The 20,356-nt window shown below is 46.2% G+C and overlaps 1 protein-coding gene across 4 annotated transcripts in view; it reads left to right on the top strand.

The window, feature by feature from the left end:
• The window catches only part of PLEKHG4 (pleckstrin homology and RhoGEF domain containing G4), a 92,959-nt gene that overhangs the window by 49,225 nt on the left and 23,378 nt on the right, over positions 1-20,356 (top strand). For all 4 annotated transcript variants that reach the window (XM_074912909.1, XM_074912911.1, XM_074912910.1 and 1 more), the window contains exons 11-13: positions 12,451-12,589; positions 15,031-15,153; positions 15,681-15,872. In XM_074912909.1, coding sequence (XP_074769010.1) covers positions 12,451-12,589; positions 15,031-15,153; positions 15,681-15,872 — 454 coding nt within the window. The remainder of the gene's footprint in view (positions 1-12,450; positions 12,590-15,030; positions 15,154-15,680; positions 15,873-20,356) is intronic.

Below are 20,356 nucleotides of genomic sequence, written 5' to 3'. Positions count from 1 at the left end.
GTTAAAACACCTGAAGCCTATCAGCGTGTGAAGGCCTCTCTGCTATGTGCTGTGCAAACAGCAAGGTAGAAAGACAGCCCTTGCACCCAGGGGCTTCCAGCCAGAGTGGGAGATAAATGCTGGCGTGTGGGTGCAGACAAGGGCGTAGCGGATGGCAAGGAGGCGTGGAATGCCTCCACACAACCGCAGCCTTGCTCTGGTTAAACTCCCTGTTGCCATCACAAGCTGGGAGGTTTTAAGGGAGGGAACAGAGAGAAGATAACAAAATAGCTTGCAGGTTTATCCCACCCAAACAGGGGAAAAGAACTACGTTTCTCTTTGAAAATTCAGCAAATGGATGACAGTGCAAGTTGCTGCCTGTCACTGAGAGATGGGGGTCAGCATTTTGGTGCTGAGTGAGAGGGAGTGTGGGGACAGGTGTAACTGTTTCTTTTCCCTGCTTGCTGTGACTCCTGTCAGCAGCTCTGGCCAGCTGTGCAGACACAGTTCTCTTGCTGAACTAGTGAAGTACTCCTGATGCAATTTTGGGAAGAATTAGCACAGTATAGCCTTTTTATTCTGCCATGATGTGAGAAGCACAGATGATGTGGGTTGTTTTGGTTTTTTTTAAGCAGCACACAGCAACTTTAGAGTCTTAGGAGAATGGATGTGCATGCTCTTTATGTTTTGTTTTGGTTTTAAGCTGGGCCTGTGTTCTCGTGCAGGGAAATGATCAACTTTGAAACCTGATCTGACAGAGCCCCTAAGGATAATTTACTGCTTTGATTATTTTAGCAAGGGCAGGGGCAGGGGATACACACACAATTCTTTGTCTGCACAGTGTCTGAGTGCCAAGGATGTGTAGCATGTTCTCTGACTGAAATTATATTTGTTGCCTGCTGGTATGAATGGAGAGTGTATGCTACAGGTCAAATATATGTGACTGTCTCTAGCCTGAGGAGTGTAAATGAATATAGTGGGAGAAAGTTACTTCTCTTCTAGCTTGTGGAGTAGTTGCAGAAACTAAAATCCATGCACTATTTTAATTGAGGAAATACCTGCTCATCATGTAACTCGGGGCAGAGGACTAAAGAAGTCAACTCTTCCCTCTTTCATGATCATTTTAAATGGGGAAGAAGCTCTATGACTTGGCCAGAGAACTCTGAGGCACTGTTGGTGGAGCCTCCATGGCTCTGTACTTGCTCCTTCTCTTCAAACCAGTGTGCAGATACTAAAAGTTCTGAGTTCTGCTAACCCTATAAAGACTCCTATGGTTATAATTTTCAAAGGCTTCTTTAACAGGTAGGATCAAAGCAGGGTAGAGACAAAATATTGTAGTTGGCCTACTAAACTAGCATGAAGTGGCTGTTGATCTGTGTGGGCCCAGTACTAGAATTTTGCCTGGTGATGTGTGAAAATGGAACAGGACTGGTTGTGTCTGTGCACTCAGCAGGGCCTGTTGTACTGCTTTTCTGAATTTTGACTTGTAACATCTTGATCAATGCTTAACAGTCTTTAATTCTACACCTACTCTCCCAATACTTGAAATCAAATTATTTACAAAAGCAAGTCAAATGGCTTTACCCTTCTGAGCCACCTTTTGGCTCTTGTGTTAATCATGTGTCCCACTGTTTTATCTTCTCTCCTGTGGTTCAAAAGCCTGATCAAGCAGAGGGTCATGACTGCCAAGACTTCTTGGTCAGAAGTCGATACCAGCTGTGATCAAGTAACTGAAAATGTGCAAGAGTTGCATATAAATAGAGGAAGAAAATTTAAGAGCAGTTTTCTGGACTCAGCTCCACTTAATTAAAATATGCCAACCAAAAGTGCAGAGCTAAAGGTAAAAACATGCGATTTTCTTAAGAGGTGTAAAGAAAGTAAGCCCAGCTGCACTGTCACCTTGGGATTAAACAAGCAAGAGATTGACTTGCTTTTTTTGCAGGGGATATGTTTTGCTAGCTCTCACGGCTGTCTTTCTTGCTAGCTTCATGTAACGAAACGAAGAGCAGGAGATGGTAAGAATAGAGGTGGACAGACCTGTCTGAAAACACTTGACTGCAGGTTGGAGATAGTATGCTAAAACAGGCAAGGAAGCCGGCTTGTGCTCTGTGCAGTGAGATGTTATCTGCCAAATACCTTTCTGGAGCACATAGCAAACAAGACTTGCTTTAGTCTTTCTTTAGTAATGAAACCCTTCTGTTGGGGTTGGGTTTTGGCATATTTCCCCGCTCTTCCCTCCTGGAGAGCCGAGATGCCCTTTGGAATGTTTTGTGACACGGAGCGGTTTGATCTCATAGCTGCTCAGGTCTGACCCAGGCTTTGTGAGGGTTTGCTAAGCCAGTGACATGGCTCCTCTCCTGGAGAAATTGAACTCATCCCATGAGAGATGTGGTCGTGCAGGAGAGATACATTGTGGTACATCCAGTTGTTTCTCTGGCAGATGCTTTGAGCCTCTGGTAGTCCTTCCTGGATGGTCTTATCCTGAGAGATGCTGTAGCACCACAGCAGTGTCTTTGACTGGTAACACTATTCACTTTCTGTTCCCAGTGTGAGCTGACCAAGAGTCTCTGCACTACTTTCTCTAGCAAGTACTGCTGTAAAAGCTAGCATTACCTATCTAGCCACTTCTCAACAAAGGGGAAGAAAGATGTCTCCAAGCAGTCTTTCTGGATTTCAGCTTTTTCCCAGCTTAGAAAGGAGGAGCTCTGTCACCAGAACACGTATCCTGCAGGCAGCCCATCACAGGGAGTTGGCTAAGGGGATGTGGTGTGCTCAGCTGGTCCCACACCACCCTCCTACCTCCAGGAAGACCAGGCTGAATTTGGCCTGGAGTTGGTGTGGGTGTGGTACTGATGAACCAGTATCTTTGTGGCGCCTCTTTAAGTGCTGTAATGATAGTTTCAGCACAGGCTGGCCACCCAAAGGTGCAGGTGGACTGCTGAAGGTGGCATTGTCACTTATTCATTGTTGGTGGAGCTGGCTGGCTTTAAAGCCAGAACATTTGCCTTCACACCATCTGCTGCGCTGAAGGCTCAGTGCTTCTCCAGGTCTGTTAGCTGAAAGCTTCCAGGTGTTGCTGTCTCAGTCTTTTTGAGCATTGAAACGCAGATCTGTAAGCCTAGCTGAAGTTCCTGTCAGTAAGTGTGAATACCACAGAGACATCCATTACTTTAATGCTACTAATACTTACTTTTGCACAGGAAATTTTTAATGAACAGTCTTTTTAATAAGTTACATAGAGTTGGCTAGCAGGTCTGTCTTTGGCTGCTGGATATCTAATGTATTGATCAACCAATCTGTGGTTCGCAGGCAACTCACTAAGCCAGTTGTGGAAGGTGGACTAATGCATCGCTTATTTTGTGGTGGATTTTGAAGACTTCTCCAGGCTTATGATGGAAATGTCAGAGAAGCTGCCAGAAGACAGACAGCAGCAGTGGGAGCTCTTAATAAAGTGAGGCAGTTGTGTGGGGCTGGGCAGCAAGACAGGGAGACTTTTAACCTGGTCTTTAGCCAGACGTTTTCCACTGTTGTTCTCATTATTGCTGCTCTTCCAGCATAGCCAAGAGCTGGGAATACTTGCCTAGACAAAGTGTCCAGTGATGCCTTTTGTCCTCTAGATACGCTATGAGTCAGAAGTGGAGTGATGAAGATACAAACATTTTATATTAATATAAAGATGCTTTATGCTAGTTGAACCAGAACACACCTGGCACATGCCTGGCTCTACCAGCCAGGTGTGTTCTCAGTGTGGCATGGGAGTGGGATTGCATCATGCTCCGCATGTTGGTGGGCAAGATAGCCACAAGACTAGATTTGAGAGCTGAAAGAAAGAGGAAAAACCTCAGAAGGTAATGGAATGACCAGGTTAGGTGCTGGGCTGTGTGCAACATGGAACCAGCAAAAGCATAATCTCTTCCCCCAAGCTCCTCATCTGAAAAGAATTTGTGCTTGCAAGCTGTGAATAAGCAGATTATAAATAGACGGAGGAGTGAATTCTCCTTTTGTTTGCAGAAGGCAGTATAGTTAGTCTCTGTACTTTGAGGGTGGAGTGGCTAGAGCCAAGAGCTGGTTTTGTGAGCTGGCTATTTTTAGTGTGGCTTGGTGATCTGGTTGGAAGCCCTGGGTGGGGACCTGACTGAGCAGAGGTAATGGGCAGTACAGAGCAGGCTTCCTGAGCAGCAACTGCCAGGTTCCCGATGCTGGACCTGACTCAATTGCAGCAACAGAGAGGGTGATCTTATGGCTAACAGCCTCCACAGTTCTTGTGCCTGGCTTCCACACACAGTATTGAGGCACTAGGTCTGCTTGAAGCTGTGGCCAGTTAACGCAGGGGTGTCTGCTGTTGATGAAGCACTGGGTTATAGCTGGGTGGTGCTGTAGGAGTTCATGTCTGTGGGTCTTTAGCTTGTTAGTAGCAACTCATGGGATGCTCCAAGGCAGGCATGTGCCGCTCTGCAGAGTGGTGTACAAGCAGGAGTAAACTTGGATAATGTACAAGCTCTCATGGGCTCCAGGAGGGCCTGCTGAGGCCTGCACAAGCACCATCTGAAGCTCTGTCTAGGGTAGAGGCAGAGAGACTAAGCTGGTCATCCAAACATGGGACAAGTTAGGGGCAAGGGTAGAGAGAAGACAGGTATCTGGTGTGTTGGTCCCAGTGTGGGGAGATGGGGCTGCCTGACATTCTTGGTTTGGAAGGTAAATGGAGTGTGCATCTGCAAGCTGACAGCTGCTGCCATATGCTGGTGGTCATAGCCAGGCAACCTACATGGGAAATCCTTCATGGAGATATTGTCTTCTACCATCCCCTTTCTGCTTTAGAGATGTGTTTGTTTCTGTCTGTGCTGTGGCCAGTTTGATGGTTGCTACTCTGATGTGTTCGTACATGCTTCAAAAGAAGGCAGTGCTTGTGTCGCTTTCACGGATGCCATTTTCCTCGTTTCCTTAACTAGTGTTTGCTCATCTTCCTGCCTCTCTGGAGCTTTGAGGACCTCTCATGCTGCCACTTGCCATAGTGCATATGCCTGACAAGGTCTGCAAGAGGCACCTTTCATTGACAGGTGTCCTTTGCTTGTTTTTCCTGTGGACCTAATCCTAAAACCTTCATCTCTTGGTTAGGACAAGCTCTCGGTACACCTTGAGGCAAGATGAAAAAATGTGCTTAAATCCTGGCCTCAAAGATTGGCATCTTTCTGCCATGAGGCACCTTTGTGCTGTTGCTGGTGACATGGAAGATGCTGACAAACACTAAATCTTTGGCCCTTAGCAGTGCATGGGTGGCAGTGCTCTTCCATGGTCTGTCTTGTTTGTGTCAGGTGGAGGGAGGAGCACACAGCAACACTTCTCTCCAAACACATACTGTGCTGCTTGGTATTCATTTTCGTTACAGTCTAACCTGTTCCCTCTGTTGCGTGGTGGTTTTAGCCTGGTAAAAAGCACTTACGCTCGCATTAAACAAACCTCGTTGCTCTGCACATAAGGGAGCGTGGAGCCGTTGTCATTCTGATTGTATGAAGTGCTGTGTGAAGCCAGTTGTGGCATTTGCAGAGAGGTAAAAGACTGCAGAGTTCTGTCTAGGTAAGTTTTAATTGTTCTTTTAGGCTTTTCATCAGATGATTCCCCTCAGCTCCCTTTCTGTTATTTATTTTCTGCTGTCTTATGTCCCAAATCTTCCTGGATTCAGTGGGAATTTACCCAGAAGGCTCTAGTTTTGCTTGTTCTTGTTTGCGATATTTGTCATGCCAACAGGGTATTAGGTAATTAATGACACACTGTGCCTTTTATCTGTTTAAAAATATTATGGAACAAATTGCAAAAAGTTTCCAGTATAGGATGTTAGCTGAACTGCCTGAAGTTCCTGGCTCAGCCCAGACCATCCCACAAGCACCAGTTTTTGTGGCTGAATTGGGGTAAATGTTTCTGTTGCTGGGGTAATTAGTAGCACAGTTGCCACTATTATATGTATCATAAACGCTGGGAGTGTGCAATCGGAGGACGTATCAGGGAGATAGGTGTGTGACTTTAGTAACAGCAGGTATATATTTGAGCAGGGCATCTTAAAACCCTGGTGGTCCTAACTCCACAGCTGTTAGACTAGTGCAGTCGACCTAGGTAATGAGTATAAACATAAACAGGTTAATGTGCATGGGACAAGGTTTGGGGGTAGAAGTTTTTTATGACTGTTAGAAAACCACAGCGTGATGCTTGGTGTTCCCAGAATGGTGTTTCCACATCCTATCTCAGGCTCCACTGCAGGGTGAGCTTTCCCTGTAAGTAGGCTGCTACTTAGTCTGGTATTTCTTATAATGTTGTTTTTTTCCAGCCAGTTTTATGAATCTTACTGGGCTTTAAAATCGACCAGAGACTGAACACAAGTTTTATTGTAACTGAATGCAAGCCAGGCTGAGAAAAGAATCAAAGGTCGCAGCTTGGGACTGCACTTGGACACTTCTTTAACTGTATGCATCAATCCCTTCTCTTTTAAAAGGACTTCAGTGTATATTTCTGCTAAAAACATGTTTAAATGAACTGTGCTCAGAATAGAATTCTCTGGGCAATTATGGTCTGTGGTGTGTTGTATTAATTGGATGGGTTGTTCCCAGTGCATGTGCTTGTCAGGTAACCAGTGAGGAGGGATTCAGTCAGGTCTGTGGTCTCAGCCAGATCTGATGTTCTGTTATGGATGGAAGGAATCTCACAGGCAACCCCAAACTTGGTGTTTTGACCTCTGTGCCTTTCTAAGGACAATTTGGGGTTCTAAAAACTGTACCCAGTTCCTCAAATACTTTCATTAGGTAATTAAAACCACTGTGGCTGTTTGTGTGCTGCAGAGAGTAATTACAATTTATTTAGCAATATCTGCGTTAGCTTCACCATGACCAGTTTGAATTTGAACCTCAGCTGCATGTGCAGTTTTCAGCTTGAAGAGCAGGAGCATGCATTTGAGGTTGACCTCCTTTTATGGGTTCATTACAAATATGGCAGTCATGTAGGCTGCTACCAAAATGCATTCATGATTGACAGTGGCTCTAATGCATTTATTTCTCTTCCTGTGAAACAGCCCTCAGGCACACAGGACTTTCCCTGCTAAGCTGGAAGGATTTGTTCCTAAAGCATTGCTCAGGATGTGTAAATGTTTTGTAGCCAAGGTATCTGCACAAGTGATCTGGGTGATGTCCTTGGACCAAGCCATCCTTTAATGTCCTAGTTGCCAGATCCTATTCCCTTTCTGCCAAAACCTGTAGAGACATCCACAAGGGGAGTTCAGCACCAGGAGTGGAAGACTAGATGAGGCTAATGTTGTAACATCTGACCATGCTGATTCTAAATTGCAGAATGATCAGGGACATCTGATTTCCCCAGGGCAAGTTAGCTGCAATATATTTGCCTAAACCCCACCAAATACACTAGAAAAAGGCAGTGTGTCTCATGTACTTTCCATCCACAAATTTTTGCTATTTTAAAATTGACCCAGGTTAGTGGAGGATGAGTTCTGGTTTTAGCCTTCACTTTAACTGTTCCTCTTGCTGTTGGCTAGAGCAGTTTCATAAGGGACAGACAATAAGTTGCAGAGCAGCAATGGTTCTTTTGCTTCCCTCCTCCCTGTGCTCTTCTATTTGTGTCTCCCTGGCATCAGCAGGCGTGGCTCGTGCAGCACCTGCTTTTGTAAGCCTGCTGGATGCCTCTTCTGTGGCCATTGATATTTTTTTTTTTGAAAATTAATTGGGTATTTTGCTTTGAAATCTAAAGTGTAACTCTCCAAGGCTAGATTTTTCGAAAGATGGATTCAGACAGAAATGGTCTTTCTAAATTATAGGTTTAAAATTACCCTACCATTATACAACTGCTTGGCGCTTCTCCAGAAAACTGAAGATGTTTGGAACCTTTTCCACTGAAACGATAATTGCCCAATGAAAACAGGATTTGGGGAAACATAAACTGACATCAAGCTACTCCTTTTTGCTATAAATTATATTGACTCTGCACTATTGCAAAATTACTTTGGATGATTTGACTATGGAAGAATGTAGTGAAAGACTCTTGCTACCACACTCGCATGTGAAGGGAAATTGCAATGCATCCAAACAAATCTAAGCTTAGACAAGACTTTCCACTGACTTCAAAGAACTCTCTGCTTTCCTTCCTCAGAGCTGCACAGGCCACTATTAAAATATCTTTAAGGTGCTTAACAACCAGGTGTTTTCCTTTTGTGTGGCAGGATGGAAGTCCCTTTTTCTTCTTCAACCAAATTCTCAATATTTGGTTTCTTTACTCCAATGAATGACAGGAATGAAAAACTCCTCTGAAAAAGAAATAGTTATTTATGCCAAGGTATTATTTTTCCCATGAAACTTCCTGTTGCAGGGTATCGTTGAGTTTACTAGTATACTAAAAATTATTTAGGAATTTTTTAAGGTGTGGATCTGCAAATGAATGGGTATGTGTAAATAGGTAAACAGATGTACAGGGATTTGGGAGAGCGTGCTTAATGCCCAATGGATACATTCTGTGAGCAGTGGAAGTACACAAGTGAATCAAAAAACCAAACTTTCCCATGAGCTGTGAGCAATTCCTTTGTTTGGCTTAGTTTGCCTACTTACTTTATATTACAGGGTGGAAAGGGTTATATTTTTCCTCTGTGTAAGAGAGTAGAAGATGGATGTTAGTCAGAGAGCCTGTCGAGCTAGTAAAAATGAACTGTCAAGAGCTGACAGTGTATGAATGGAGTTACCTTGGAGATGCAATGGAAAACCAACAACTAGACGTTGAGGTTTTAACAAATGCCTGCCAAGCAAGGCAGAACGTGTGAAAACAGCACGGCTGGACCTTGAAACAAAGGACTGAGATGCTGGAGGAACTCGGCAGAGGAGGAGGGATGGTGTAAGGCCACACCTGAAGTCCCTCTGGGGCTCTGAGCCCAGAGGAGCCATTTGGAAACATTTTTTTTTTCTGGGTGGCTCATGTGCAGTCAGCACACCACTGGCAGGACCAAGGGAAGGAGCAGCCTTAGGGTGTTGGGTTGTGCCCTAACAAGTGTATCAACAGCCAGCTGCAAGCATCTACAAAAGACGAAGTGACTTAAATGACAAGAGCAAGGGGGTTTTAGATCATGATATATACCCTAAACAGCCTGATTTAAATAAAAACAAGAGCTAATTTCCAGCCCTCTTACCTGAAATGAATTCTCTGTCCAGTTCCTGCTTATGGTATAAACTCCCAAATGTATCCTAGACTGAGATAAGTGGATCAGTAAAGCAAAGGTTTTTACCTGTATACATTCAGCAACAGGGTGTCATTTTATTTCTATTGAATCAGCTGACTTAGAGGGGGGATGACTGAGTATCTGTAGATGTGTGTAGCTGTCATGTTATTTGCCTGGACGTGGATTACATCAGATGGCTCAGAGGGATGAGTGCTCACTTCCAAACTGGAGGCTCTAGCTTGGTTCTTCTCTACCACTTTCTGCAAATGCAATGCAGGCTTGGTTTTACTGAGATCTTCGGAGTATGGCTCTTTATTTTTCTAATATTGCCGGTAATCTGGGCTAATTCTTTATGTGGAAGGAAGATGTGTAGGGCCAGAAGAGCGCTCTTTGGGGTGAATTTTTTTTCAGTCTTTCATCTTAGCAGCAAGCAGTTCACCCAAGCACCTTCTCTTCTCCTAAAGTTGGGCTCCTCAGGGCTTGGCGGGTGGGCCAGAAGTAGTATTTTATTGCTGCATTTTTGATCCTTCCTTTCCCTAGTGTGGTTTGCTGGTCATAAGGCTGATACTTATCCCAAGCATGTTCAAAGAGACTGGTCTTGTCATTGATGGCATGGTGAATTCGCTTTTGCACAGTGACCTTACAATTTCTGTTTATAAAAAAATACTTAAAACATGTTTGTTTTGTAATTGCTTCCTATCCCTCTACCTTGAGGGTGATTTTTCCCATAGTCACAGTGCTGTCTTCAGGAAAGCCTGTGTTTTGTGACTTTGGGAAATGTGCTGACTGCTACGTGGGAGTCTGTAGTATTTAGAACCTTGCAGCCCAGGCTGTGACTGACTCCTATCAAGAAAAATAGCTCAAATTTGAGATAACTGGAGTCCCTTTTCCTCTATTAGGTATGGAAAGAAGTGGAGTGGGACTTCCTGTGTTCCTTCCCCTATATCAGATCCCATTCTGTGCTAGGTCAGCCAGCTCAAGAGCTGTAACATGTTGCCAGTTGCAAAGCCATAAGGTTACCATCTTACAATACCTTGTTAAGCATTGAAACAATGCATGCTTACTTTCTCATGGGCTTGGGTGGACACAAGGACTTCCATTACAGAAAGAACTGCAGGAAGCACTATCAACACCAAAGTAATTTCCATGGAAGCTTAGGGAAATGTTGGAAAAATATTTTGCCTCATGACAGGAAAATTGTGAATGTTTCTATGTAACAGTCTGTAATGCCGAAAGTTATAGGTGCTCACTTGTCTGCACCGGTGGGAGGAAGAGCATTTGATGTGTTGGTGTGCTTTCCTGAGTGGATGAGAGCGTTCATGCCAGCAGGGACTTCAGATCCATGGGAGTAAGACACAAGGGTATCTGCCTGTCTGGCCATCAGTATTGTATTTTGCTGGAGCTTTATGCAGAAACTAGGGCCTGACAGATTTGCTCCGCTGCACAAAACCCAACAGTGTTAATGTTGTTGCCAAATATAACTTCCAGCCATCTTCCGAACTGTTTCTCATTAGCTGTCCTAGCTGTGTCACTGCTGCTGACGGGAACTGGCCTTCACAACCTGCTCTGTAAACACACTTCCCAGAGCTCAGCTTGGGCAGTGATTATGGCTCTGCTGCTGCAAGTCTCCTAGGCTGGATCTGAGTCTGTCCCTAGGAAAGCATTGCAAAAGAGAAGGCTCAGATCATCACTGTTTGTTTATGGCAGTTTGGGGAAACGCGGGAGCAGTGTTACAGCTCAGATCTTTCCATTGAAGCCTGCAGATTCTCTGTAGAGAACCTGTCTCCACTGCAGTAATACTGATCTTAAACCAGAAACAATTCGGGGTTTTTTTGGCTGCACTTTGGAGAAATTGATTCGGTCTAATGGCATTTTGAGGAGGAAAAACAAAAGTATCTAAGAGCCTGAGGTTTGAGAAGTTGGCTGTTGCACACTGGGTGGAAATCTGAATGGAAAAATCCTGTGGATTTCTGCTATGCAGAGCTAGTTGTCCAGACCTATTGCACTACCTCATGTCAATTAAATACTTTCTAAAAACTACAGGATGGTTGCCACTAAATGCTCATATTTGGTTGCATTTCACAGGTTCAAGATTGCCTGTAACCCAAAGAAGAAATAAACGTGAATGCTGAATTGCTTGTATTAATTTTCAGGAGTAAAGCTTTCAGAGTTTTATTAGCTACCTATTTCACAAGTGCTTTGAATAATTTTAATAATATGATTTAAAAATCCATGCTCTTTTAAGCCAGAAGGTGGTAAGACAATTGCAAAATGAAAGCTGGTTTAGGGTGAGTACAGGAGATGCTCAGGCAGCTGAACATGCTGGTGTAGAGCACATCTGAAGGAGGCTGTAGTATTTTGTTGCAGGTGTCCATTGAGTCTGTACTTGTAAAAGAAGAGGAAATCTAGAAGCAGAACGAATATGAGAAAGAATAACATTCAGGGTTATTCTGTCTCCTGGATTTTGTCTATAATTCACCTGAAGCTGTGCTGGAGAGGTGTTGCACACATCTGAAAGGATCTTGCTAACATTCATCTTGCCAGGATGTGCTGAGTCCCTGGCTCCACCCATCCAAGGGCACTGGGCTCCAGCGTGAACACCTCTATCCCTGCCTGTGCCTGGAGGAGGTTAACTTCTGCTGTGCCCAGGCTGGCAGGGAGAGTGCTGCCTGGTGTTGCCTGTTGGGCTTTGATAGCACAGCTGCCTGTGGAAGACAGGGAGCTCTGTCTCCAAATCTTTCCAGCACCACATTGTAAAATTCAATTTCTCTTGGTGCTGGGGTGCTGTACGCTTTGCATTTTTGTTTGGCTGGTGGAAATCCTAAGTGTGGGGCATCAGGTGCTATATATTGTTGTTAGTCAGGAGAGATTGGCTTCATACTGATTACTTATTATTTAAATGAAATTCAAATGGTGGTTTTAGACGCTGAGACTGCCTGACCCTGTGTTTTGTGAAAGCCCATTGATGCAATAATCTGCATTCATGAAAAGCTCAGTATCCTATCTGACAAGTACAGTAGATTTTGCAAGGAGCCTAGCTGGAAGGAGATGCTCTTGTCCTTCCTGCCAGGTTGTCTGCACTGGGATCAGAGTGATGAATCACCAGAGCGTGCAGGGAGCAGCATTATTCTCCTTCTGTTCTCCATACAGAGATGGCTGTCACGGTTCCACAGGATGACCTCAGTGCTGCTGTTAGCCAGGTCGCTTTGGTATGAAGTGCTGGGGGAAGGCCCCAATGCAAAACTCCTGACCAGGCTTGTGTCCCCTTCCAGAGACGCACTTGATGCTGCCAGTGTGCTTTATAATCGAGTTGATGAGGGCGTGCACCGACTGGTGATGCTGTCAAACAAACGAATCCAGGAACTGGAGCTGGTGATGGAGTTCGAGAAAGTGGAAGAGTGTTTTAAGGAGGTAAGGCCTGTGTGTCAGTTCCAGTGACTGCCTACTGCCACCCTCTGACTGTGTGTCCCACAGCAGGTACTGGGCCTGTTGATCTTTTGTGTGAAGATGTAGAATGATGCCTGTAGAGCCTTAAAAAGAACAACTGAACATAAGAATTTGAGAGACATTCTTCAGATATGCTGAGAACCAAGCCACTGTTATGCCTGGTATCTTCTAGTGCCAGGTAAAAGTTTCCTGGCTGCTTTCTACGTGTGGATCAGTCAAACCCCATAAACATCTTGTGGTGTTTTTTCCATACTTAAAGACGACAGTGCAGTGGTTCATTGGAAAGCAGTACACTTGGAGGTGGGGTGTCTTTTCACACTAGTCAGCAAAAGTACTCTCTCAGCAAGACTGTTGAGGATCCATTCTTCATGCTCTACCTTGAGAAGCAGCAGAGCAATGGCAATAAGCTGACTGTGAGTCTGCGTGTCCCCTCTGGGCTGGAGATCCTGCAGGGTTTGCCTACATCCTGCTGCTGAATGAGCCACATCACATACCCCATGCTCACTGTCTGTCTGTTCTGTGCACTCTGTTGTTCAGATTCCTGTGTGGTGCTCAGGTCCCTTCTATCTGATAAGCCCCAAGCACACTCCTTTTGCTTCTGGCTGCAGCCCTGTATACAGTCTGCAAGCAGGGGAACAGCCTCTTGTCCTTAGTCCAAGAGCTATGATCAACACACACCTCCCCCCCCTGCACTTCTGTAGGAGCTTAAAATTCCCCTTTATGTGGTGCTTACTGAAACTCTTTACAGCTGTGGGATAACTGAAGCAAACAGGTACTGGCTCTCAGAAAGACCTTGAAACCTGTAGTCGCATAGAGAACCTTAAAAAGTCATAAAGTAGCTCAGGCTGTCTGACTGTCCTACAAGATCTGATCAGTTCTTTCAGTGCTGCAGATCCCAGATGTGCTCCCTAAGCCTGAACTTGACCTCGAGATTATGGAGTCAGGTAGTCTCCTTTGCTGTAACTCGTCAACAATGACAAGTTTTTTTATATCACCTATTACCCTGTGTGTGAAGGGTTGTGTGCTGTTTGGAGCTCACCTTAGCAATCTGCATCCTTAAAGATCAGTACTAGGGCTAGTTTCACTGTTGATCTTCTAGGATCTGGGCTCTTCTCCTCTGGAGAGAACTGGATTTGCAAAGGAGGCTGTAGCCTACCTACTGTTTTCATAGGCCAGAGTGGATCTGAGAGTTTTAATGACTTCCCATTTGGAGGTAGACACTCGGCGCCATACACTATGTGTTCAAGACAAGAAGTGTGATGCAAGAACCTAGTAAAGACTCCCTTAAACACACAGGTTCCTAACACCAAACAGAAATGAAAAAAGGCACCAACTCTGCAACCTGTCCTGCTTTAAGTTGAACTTTTTTTGATTGAATTGAGCAAAACTGACCGCTCCCATCTTTACTTTGCTTGCAGATCACCAATGATGGCAGCAGCAGCCCTAGGAGCTCTAGGCAGCGGCAGTGTGCCCCTCTGCAGTATGGGTCACAGCCTGGGAACCTGTCCCCATCTCATCCTCTTGCCAATGGGCTTGTTCCATGAGCACAGACTCTCTCAGTCCACAAGACTAGGATTTTGTCCTTAATTGTGGGGTTGAGTTGGGATATGAGTTTAGATGATAGAGGAAGTCAGGGTGTGTGAGCATTAGGAAACATTCAGTCTATCCCCTGCCCCAGGTGCAGCTATGCCTGAAGCACTGCAGACAAGTGTACTAACCTGTTTTTAAAACCCAGTTGATGGAGATGCTGTGTTATCCTGCCTGGCCTCCTGCGTCTGCTTTGCTTTTAAGACACTCTTGTTAGTTCTCTACTCATGTTAGAGGATATAGGTTTATAACTGTGGCAGTGGCTGTGCTCTTTTGAGGAGCCTGCAGTTACTGCAGGGCTTTGTGGCGAGCTGCCTTCAGAATACCTGCAGCTGAGAGTCCCAGAGAACCATGAAACATTGCAGATGGGGGGAATCCGTCAGTACGTTCACACTGACGTGTTTCATGTCCTGCCAGTCAGAAAAGGGAAGTTACATAGGAAATCTGGCAGCAGGGAGATTTTACCCCACTTGGGGGTAACAATAATAGGAAAATCAGGCCAGCCTGCAGGTTGCAGAGATTGCATTAGACCATGGCTCACCTGAAACAGAGCCCAAACAGCTACTTGCCCTGTTTATGCCTAAGGCTAGTGAGCAATAGCAGAGCTTTGCAATTACTTGGTAACCTGAAGTGGAAAAACTCCTAGCAGGAGGCTCAGACTGAAATGCCAGGATGGGGGGAGAAGTGTACACGCACATTCTTTCCAGTAATGAAATGACCAGTATTATGAGAGCAGTTCCTTGCTCTTTCCACATAAAGGCCTACCTTGGTGAGTAGCACAGGGTGACTAATAATGATGCTTTTCCCTTTTCTCCTAGGTCAGCAGTTGGATTGAGAATGTTGGCAGAAAACGGCTAAAGGAAACAATCAACTTGGATGATTCTTTGGAGATGCTGCTTCAAGCACAAAAGCAGTTCAGGGAGTTTGATCTTGTTGCCAGTGTAAGTGTTGTCCAATGGGCAAAATATATTTTCCAGAGTCTGACTTGGTGCCTTGTACATGTTCAACCAAAACTGTGATGCTAAGGTGGCATTGATAAAGGGTTCATCACCAAGGTGTGTGTTGTTCCTTCACACTACTTAGCTTCCCTTCTCTCCTCTTCTGGACAAAGCCACCAGCTCAGCACCTTAGTAAATGGTATTTGCCAGTCCTAAGGAAAATAACTAGTGATGGAAGATGGATATTTTTTTTTTGTTACTCCCTTGATATGCTTGTAACACTGCCTTTTTTTTGTATCCTAATTGACCCATGGCCTTGCTGTGTAGGAATTTACAAGCTGCTGCGTGGCTAATACAAATCATAAAAGAGGTCAGGGCTCTAGAATTCTACTGTAAACAAGTATAGCCCTGCTCATGTGATTTGAACCTTAAAACCCAGTCTAATTAGCCCTAGCTGTTAATGAGCTTGAAGACTATCTACTATCCGTGTCAGGTCTCTATCCTCATACGCAATCCCATTTTGCTTGCAGGAATATTGCAGAAGGGGGCAGGAAGCACTAAAGAAGATGGATCGATGGGAAGACTTTTCCTCTGTGGATGTACATTCTTACAGGGTAAAGCTGCAGACCTACAGAGATCAACTGGAGGAGTTCTGCACTCAACTGGATGAGAATAGGCACCGAATCTGTGAGACAGTCAGGCTGTATGAATTCTTTGACAAGGTAAGACAAGACATCTGCTGCATGGAGGAGAGCATAAAAAAACCTGCTTGGACTCAGTTCAGAGCTTGGTTGTTTATGAAAGATGTGAAACAGTGTGTGTGCACTAACGGGGTCTATGATCTGCAAAAGCCCCTACTTGCTCATGTGTCTGCAGTGATTTTTTTCAAGTCAGTATGTGGAAGAAGAGGTGGGTGTGTGTTCAAGAAAATGGCCACATCAGTTAAGAACAGAAGTCTTCTGCTGTCTGAGCTGTAGCTTTTAGGCCCCTCTCATGGCCTCAGTGTGCAGAAGGATCATGGCAGTGCTGACTCCAACAACAAGAGCCAAGAGATTGGCTGCTTGGTTCCAGTCTTGACCACCATGCCAGGGTGGGCTGTCTGCATTTTGTTCACGCTGTATCCTTACGTGCTGGTAAATTCTGCCTTTTGACACGTCAGGAGTAGCACCCTGCTATTCAGCCCTAAATATAGCTCAGCTCCTTTCTTGTGGAGGCCTGCATGAGGGAACAGAGCACCAGAATGGGATGCTGGGAAGTGTGGCTGAGAGAAGACAGCGAGTGCATTGGCCCAGCTGTCTGGGAAGCAGAAGAGGATGTGTGTGGGTGACTGTGCTGAGCATCTGGCCTTTTCACCTGTCTGGTTTAATGCACATGCACCCATTTAGCAGACCTGCAGTTGGATTTGGTGTACTTTAATTTCTAAAGTTGCAGATGAATAAACAGTAGGATTTTTTAAGTGCATTTTAAAATACGGCTTTGGCAAGCACAGAAGGCCAGGGAGCCTGTGCTCCATTTATTCCACACTTGTACAAACATTGGGTATTGAAGTTCTCAAATTCCAGAAAGAATAGACACTAAAAGTTAAGCTGTACCAGATGTAGGTGCCACTTAGTTGCTGTCTCTGAGCTGCCTTGGCAGCTAAAAGTGCTCAGAGGAGGGGGGAGGAAATTCAGCTAAACATGAAAACACTGAAAAGCATCCTGTATGAGGGAGGAAAGTGAGGAAGGCAGCCCAGAGCTTTGCTGTCAGGACATGTGAGGCTTGAGTTTGATGCTCTGCAGGTCTGCTCTAGCTCATCTATGCAGTTTGCTGTGGGAATGTGTCTTTCCTTTTTTTAGACAAGTGCTTCCTGTGCCATAGGAGAATGGCAAGAACCCATAGTCTGCTCACTCACTGAGCACAGATTTTCAGGGGCTGCTCTGGTCCCTGAACACCCCTTGCCTTCATGAGGGATCCTGGGAAGGATCTGGGGAGGATGGCTTTCTCTTTCTTCTGATAAACTGAGGCACACAAAGGTGCCGTGCCTTGCTGGGCTTATTGTCAATTCTGTGACCAAGCTAGACATTGGTCCTGTATGAACCCACCCAGCCAAAGTTGGAGATCTCTGGAGCACAGACAAGGACTGTAGCATGTGATGACTGCTCCATTCAGGCGTGGAATCTACATTGCAGTAGTAGCTCTTGAGCTGCCAGGGTAGTCAGACATGACTCAACAGCAATAGATGTTCTTCCACAGCTTCAAAGCCTTTCAAAGCCTGGGCCATTTGTAGGGGCACAAATGTTACACAGGCCCCAGTGATGGCCCATTTATTTTCTTAGAGCATCATAGCACCACTCATACAGCTTCTTTTGGTGGCTGACAACTGGGGGATGCAGTCCTTGGCAGCAGTGGCATCATCCCTCTTGGTTGTGCCTTTCATGCTGCATAGCCTTAATGAAAACCGAGTGATAGTGGCACAGTGTGTTTGCACACTGCTTTGGTGTGGAGATGTATCTCGCTTAGTGAGGGAGAAGGGTTTTGATCTTGCTGTTTTCAGTAGAACTGTAAACAATGCTGGTATTGTAAATATAACATGTGTATTGTGAACTGGTGGCCAACTGAAACCAGGGGTGTGGGGGGGATACATACTGTAGCTGTAGGATGAGTGCAGAAATCACTCCACAGCATGAGAGTTCTTTCAGTGCCTGTTATGTTGATCTTGATCTCCAGAATGCTTTCTGCCTTCCCAAAGCAAAGTCAGTGGTGTGATCTGAGAGGTGGGGGGGAAAGCAGAAGATTTTATCTAAACTGATTTCGCTCTCTTCTGATGCTGAGCTGCTTTGACCTTCCTGCAGTGACCTTGTCAGTGCCTGCCTAACCCCCTTCTCTCTTCCTTTGTAACTGAGAGGATATCAACAGCAGGAGTCTACACTAAGCAACGTCCTTGACTTTTTTTTTTTCTTCTTGTAAAGAGCCTGCAGCGTGCCAGGCCCCAGGATTTGGGGAAGAAGCCTGAGGATGCGTAAGCAATGTACACTATGGTAATGAGCTGGCAAGCTTAGATCTCTCCAGACATCTCAGCATGTGCCAAGGGAGTGGAGCACCCACCATGGGGATCATGGTATCCATCCCTCACGTACCTCGTCTCCTGCTAGGAGTGGGAGGCTCGGTTCTGCTGGCCATTCTTCTGCGTGTGGTGGGCAAGTGTTTAATAGGGTGCTGCCTGTGACTGCTGGACAGGCCATGGGACAGAACGGCACAACCCCGCATGGTCCGCCAAGGCGCTGTACTGTGTTTTTCATTGCTTGGCAGTTCCTGATGGCCTGTCAGAGCTCCCTGCGATGAGGCAGGCTTAGCTGGGCCAGACCACATGGAGCTTACACATGGGCTGGCAGGGTTCTCTCCCCAAAGCCATGACTGGTGCCAAGCTGGATGTTTCCATTTGTCCTTGCTTCCTTTGCGGCAGGAGCTCTTGGTGCCTGACAAGGGCTGGATAATGGCTGGGCTGGCGCAGGAGGAATGGTGAAGGAAGCTGCCTTTTCCGTCTCTGATTGCAGGCAGAGGATTGTTTTTCAGTACCACAGACTCAGTGTGGGCATACTCAAGGACCTGCCATCTTTCTGTGGTTTCAAGCCTGGTCTGACCACTGTCCCTTGTTTACTCAATTCCATGACTGTGTGGGGATCTGGCACTACACAGTTCTTTGGGGGAGAATTGGGAAGCTGAGCAAGCAAGGGTGTGTATGTTGTACCAAAAGCACTGATGTCTGCTTTGTTCTGGGATGCCTGCAAGGGTGGCCCCCAGTACCCTGCTCCCCAACTGCCTCTTCTGGCTTTACAGTAACACCATCGTTAGCAGAAGGATCTAGAGCAAGTCTCCCTCTCCTTGCTTACTGTGTTAGCCTACACACTTTTCCCTTTCTCAGGCTTCCTTTGGGTGAAATTATTTCCCAGGTGACTCTTACATTCCAGGTCTCTGCATGCTCTTGGCTCATAAGCAAAGTGCCCAACTGCCTGGACCGTGGGCTTGAAGTGGCCCATGTGAGAGCTGTGTGCCCTGCCAGGACCGCAGCTACCTAACTCGCAGTGGCATGTCTAATGAACTGGAGCACACAGCACAGTCTCTGCCAGCCCCGGGACGACAACCAGTCCTGCAGAAGGTCGGTAGCAAAGGCACATGATACTTGCTGGCAAAAGTCACTCTGGAGGAAAGCACTGGCCCAACCAGAAAGGGCAAAGTCCCCTCATACCAGCTGAGCACCTGCATACCCTGCAGTGTGTGGCGCTCAGAGCCTGGCAGCGGAATTGCCTTTATCATTACAGGAGGGCTTGAGGCAGCCCCAGGGGTTTTTTCCTACTTGTTGGGATGTTGGTGCTCAGGGAAAGTATGGGCATTGCTCTGCTGTGGCCTGGGAGCCTGGTGCAGCGTGGGCCTTTGCCTTGCATTTCCTTTCTGAGAGAAGTAAATTTAGAGGCCTGGTGCTCAGGGTTATTGGTGTGAGGACGGTTGAGAAATAGTAGCGTTTCTCGTTGGGATTTCTTGGGGCTCCATGAGCTGTTCCTTCAGGGGTGTTCGCTGTCTGCCACCCTTGGATCCCTTCCCTCAAAGGACCCTATCAGGGTGTGCTGCTTCTGGTTCCTCAGTAGCGATCTCCAGCTGTCCCTGGCTTCTTTCTGCTGCACACAATTTGCTGCTGCTTCCGAGCTCTGTTTGGAGTGGGTAGAGAGCGCTGCACAACCCCTCTCCATCTGTGTTGACATCTCTTGTGGAGTGGGTTACCTGCACTCACGTGTGGATCTGCCCCCACAGCAGGTTTTCCTCTGCACTCCTCCTCCTCTGGCTCGCCTCCTCAGCCACTTTGTTCTTTGTGGCTTAGAAAACAAAGCCTTTGGCAAGTGAAGGAGGTGCCTGCCCTTCCTGGGGGAGGGCCAGCTGGCCTGCATTTGATTATGGCAGCGCCTCCTCATCCCTTCCCATTGTCCTTGCTGCTGTAGGAATGCCAGCCTTTTTGCGCTCCATCCTGTGAACAAGTGTTGCTGCCTCTGGGGCCCAAAGAGGGGCTGGGGCCCTTCTTCCCATCCCTCCAGGCCCCCCCCCTGTCAGGAGAACCTCTCTGCACATCTCCATGCACCTTCCCTCCGAGTCTCTTACACCCCCTCCTGACTCCGGCAGCAGACGAACACAGCAAACCCTCTTGTAAGTACCAAGTGTGCGGCGCCCCGGCTGA

Source organism: Athene noctua, chromosome 9, assembly GCF_965140245.1.
Source record: "Athene noctua chromosome 9, bAthNoc1.hap1.1, whole genome shotgun sequence".
Lineage (NCBI taxonomy): Eukaryota > Metazoa > Chordata > Aves > Strigiformes > Strigidae > Athene > Athene noctua.
This window is presented reverse-complemented; position numbering and strand designations above follow the sequence as displayed.